At 39.8% G+C, this 3,923-nt stretch overlaps 1 protein-coding gene across 7 annotated transcripts in view; it reads left to right on the forward strand.

Moving 5' to 3' along the window:
* Positions 1-3,923, forward strand: part of RAD21L1 (RAD21-like 1 (S. pombe)) — a 39,294-nt gene that overhangs the window by 29,273 nt on the left and 6,098 nt on the right. For 6 of the 7 annotated variants that reach the window (XM_010841782.1, XM_010841781.1, XM_010841783.1 and 3 more), the window contains one exon: positions 2,022-2,099. The exons of the other annotated variant lie outside the window; for it this stretch is intronic. In XM_010841782.1, the coding sequence (XP_010840084.1) occupies positions 2,022-2,099 (78 nt within the window). The remainder of the gene's footprint in view (positions 1-2,021; positions 2,100-3,923) is intronic. 7 annotated transcript variants of the gene reach the window in all.

Below are 3,923 nucleotides of genomic sequence, written 5' to 3' on the forward strand. Positions count from 1 at the left end.
TCTGGAACTCTCTTGCTTTTTCGATGATCCAGCAAATGTTGGCAATTTGATCTCTGGTTTCTCTGCCTTTTCTAAAACCAGCTTGAACATCTGGAAGTTCACAGTTCACGTATTGCTGAAGCCTGGCTTGGAAAATTTTGAGCATTACTTTACTAGCGTGTGAGATGAGCGCAAATGTGTGGTAGTTCGAGCATTCTTTGGCATTGTCTTTGTTTGGGATTGGAATGAAAACTGACCTTTTCCAGTCCTGTGGCCACTGCTGAGTTTTCCAAATTTACTGGCATACTGAGTGCAGCACTTTCACAGCATCATCTTTCAGGATTTGAAAGAGCTCAACTGGAATTCCATCACCTCCACTAGCTTTGTTCATAGTGATGCTTTCTAAGGCCCACTTGACTTCACATTCCAGGATGTCTGGCTCTAGGTGAGTGATCACAGCATTGTGATTATCTGGGTCTTGAAGATCTTTTTTGTACAGTTCTTCTGTTTTTTGTTTGTTTGTTTTTGTACAGTTCTTCTTTGCTTCTAGACACGGGTTATTTTTAGATATGGTCAAGAAAACCACAACACAGCACAAGTTCAGCTGTTTTAATAATCAACTAGGCTTTCCACACTATGGACTCAGCTGTAGGGTATCCAGATAGCTCAAGTAGACAGGCTTCAGCAAAGTGCACAGACTATTTTTTCTGAGGCTTTTCCTGGTTAGTTTAGTTGTACAATATAGATGAAACTGCAGTCTCATGGATCTTTAACAAGGAGTTGGGCCGTTACTTTTCACATTTGAAAAATAGCTTTTGTGTATTTAAGAATAAAATACAACATTAGTAATTGGGTGAACTAATTTATCCCAGAATCAACCAGTAAGGAATAAACATAAACATTTTACCTAGAAGAATTTAGAAAACTCTACAGAATAATATTGACCATATTTTCAGATCAGTCTCTTTGGCATGTAAGAAAGGATGCTGTATAGGCAGAACCAGGAAGGCAGTGCAGCTGGCAGGAATGGGGACTTGGCAGTCCCTTTAGCCTTAGATGATTTAAAATATCATATAGGATATTCTGAAGCTTTCTGAAGTCATCTTGGAGTCGATGAAATTGAAAGCACTGTTAGGAAGTGTCTGGGCTCCAGAGGTATACGTGAAAGCTTGACAAACAGTGGAGCTGTGATAAGGGTAACACAGAAGCTGTTAGGTTGCATGATAACAGAGATAACATAGGAAAAATTATAAAGTATTAATAGGTCAGATCTGTGCCGCTTGCCCATCCCCACCCCCAAACCCTTTATAGGCATGCTTTTTTATCAGACTTATCAGCACCTTTCCTATGTTCAGTTCTGTTCTCAGTTTATAAGTTGTTAGTTGGTAAGGAGACTTAGAGTGAGTTCCTGTGAAGGGATTTCAAGTTTATAATTTTTAAATATTATGGTGTTTCTGCAAGTGACTAAAAACTGAAAAGAAGATTGAAAAGTTGGATCTATTTACATAATGTGAAAGGCAGTGTGTTGATCTTTTTTTTGACAAGGCATCCTTGAAATCTGAAAGGTTCCTAACCCAATTGGACACAACTCACTAGACATCAGTTATTGTTAGAACCTTTATATCACCAGATAAATTCAAATAAAGATCTTTATAATGCAGTTCTTCTCTAACTTTATGTTTACTCCTGTCATCTGAGTTCAGATTGACCAGAGCTGGGAGAGTCCTAGCCAAAAGTGGTCATCTTTACCTTTAAAAGTAAGGGTACAATGCCTGGGATGCATCACCAATACAGATGCAGAATCTCCTACTCTGGAGCCCCTTGTCAGAAGATAGCCTGGGAGCATAGATATCAGCCTATAAAAACTGAGCTGTACCTGTTTGTTGGTCTTATTCTCTCAACTGCAGATGATAACCTCCTTATTTGGCAGGACCCCATGTTACGGTTGTGTGTCTTGTGTTTCTTTCTACACTATGGTTGGCAGATAGTAAACAGTCAATAAATTTTGATTAAAGGAAATATTTTATCAATTTTTCAAACAGGAGTCATGGGGGAATGAACAAAATATTGAGGCAGAAAGATGGAATCTAAGAATACTTCAGATGTTACATAGTTTGCAGGTAAGACTTGGTAGGGTTTATCAACACTTTTTAGTTTTAAAAATAAAAAGTTGAGTTCAATCCTCTAGATATTAATAAAAATGAAACAATTTTCACTGTGTTCTTGTTGAGGCCAAATTACTCTATAGTGAAATGTATTGTAAGCTGTATACCCAGGGCTAAGTATGAGTTTGTTTTTGGTGCCCATATGCTGTAATCAATTCTTACCCATATGCATGTCCCTAGACATCTATGCTATGTCTCATTCTTGTGTTTAGCAGGCTGTCAACTAATTCTCAATATGTAATTAAATTTATAACAGTTTAAGAACAAAACAGATAATTTCAAAATTTAACATATTTTTATCAAAATAATTCATGCTTAGTCACCCAGTCGTGTCCGACTCTTTGCAACCCCATGGACTGTAGCCTGCCAGGCTCCTCTGTCCATGGGATTTTTTTCCAGGTAAGAATATTGGAGTAGGTTGCCATTTCCACCTCCAGGGAATCTTCCTGACCCAGGAATCAAACTACTGCAGGCGAATTCTTTACCACTGAGCCATTAAGGAAGCCCCATCCATGCGTATAATTTTGAAAGTTCAGTATACTATGCTGTAAGGCTGAAAGGGAAACACAGAAGTCTTTTGTCCTATCCCCTCCTTATCCCTAAATTCTGCTTTCCAGAGGAAATTGAACTATTTCTTTTAGATTTATATCTATACTTCTAATTACAAGTTCTTACTCCTCTATCCTAATATTTCAGCTTTACATTTTATCTGCTGAGTTCTTTCAACAGAAAATTAAAATTTAACTTAGTTATATCTCCCCAACCCCAGTCTATCTTCAGCACAGTATTCAGCCGTTCAGTTCAGTTCAGTCGCTCAGTCGTGTCCGACTCTTTGAGACCCCATGAATCGCAGCACGCCAGGCCTCCCTGTCCATCACCAACTCCTGGAGTTCACTCAGACTCACGTCCATTGAGTCAGTGATACCATCCAGCCATCTCATTCTCTGTCGTGCCCTTCTCCTCCTGCCCCCAATCCCTCCCAGCATTAGAGTCTTTTCCAATGAGTCAACTCTTCACATGAGGTGGCCAAAGTACTGGAGTTTCAGCTTTAGCATCATTCCTTCCAAAGAAATCCCAGGGCTCATCTCCTTCAGAATGGACTGTTTGGATCTTCTTGCAGTCCAAGGGACTCTCAAGAGTCTTCTCCAACACCACAGTTCAAAAGCATCAGTTCCTTGGTGCTCAGCTTTCTTTATAGTACAACTCTCACATCCATACATGACTACTGGAAAAACATAGCTTTGACTAGACAGACCTTTGTTGGCAAAGTGATGTCTCTGCTTTTGAATATGCTGTCTAGGTTGGTCATAACTTTTCTTCCAAGGATCAAGCATCTTTTAATTTCATGGCTGCAGTCACCGTCTGCAGTGATTTTGGAGCCCAAGAAAATAAAGTCTTTCATTGTTTCCCCATCTATTTCCCATGAAGTGATGGGACCAGATGCCATGATCTTCGTTTTCTGAATGCTGAGCTTTAAGCCAATTTTTTCTCTCTCAGCTTTCACTTTCATCAAGAGGCTCTTTAGTTCTTCTTCACTTCCTGCCATAAGGGTGGTGTCATCTGCATATCTGAAGTTATTGATATTTCTCCCAGCAATCTTGATTCCAGCTGGTGCTTCATCCAGCCCAGCATTTCTCATGATGTAGGCAATGGCACCCCACTCCAGTACTCTTGCCTGGAAAATCCCATGGACAGAGGAGCTTGGTAGGCTGCAGTCCATGGGGTCGCTAATAGTCTGACACGACTGAGCGACTTCACTTTCACTTTTCACTTTCATGC

Source organism: Bison bison, unplaced genomic scaffold (assembly GCF_000754665.1).
Source record: "Bison bison bison isolate TAMUID 2011002044 unplaced genomic scaffold, Bison_UMD1.0 scf7180017864167, whole genome shotgun sequence".
Taxonomy (NCBI): Eukaryota; Metazoa; Chordata; class Mammalia; order Artiodactyla; family Bovidae; genus Bison; species Bison bison.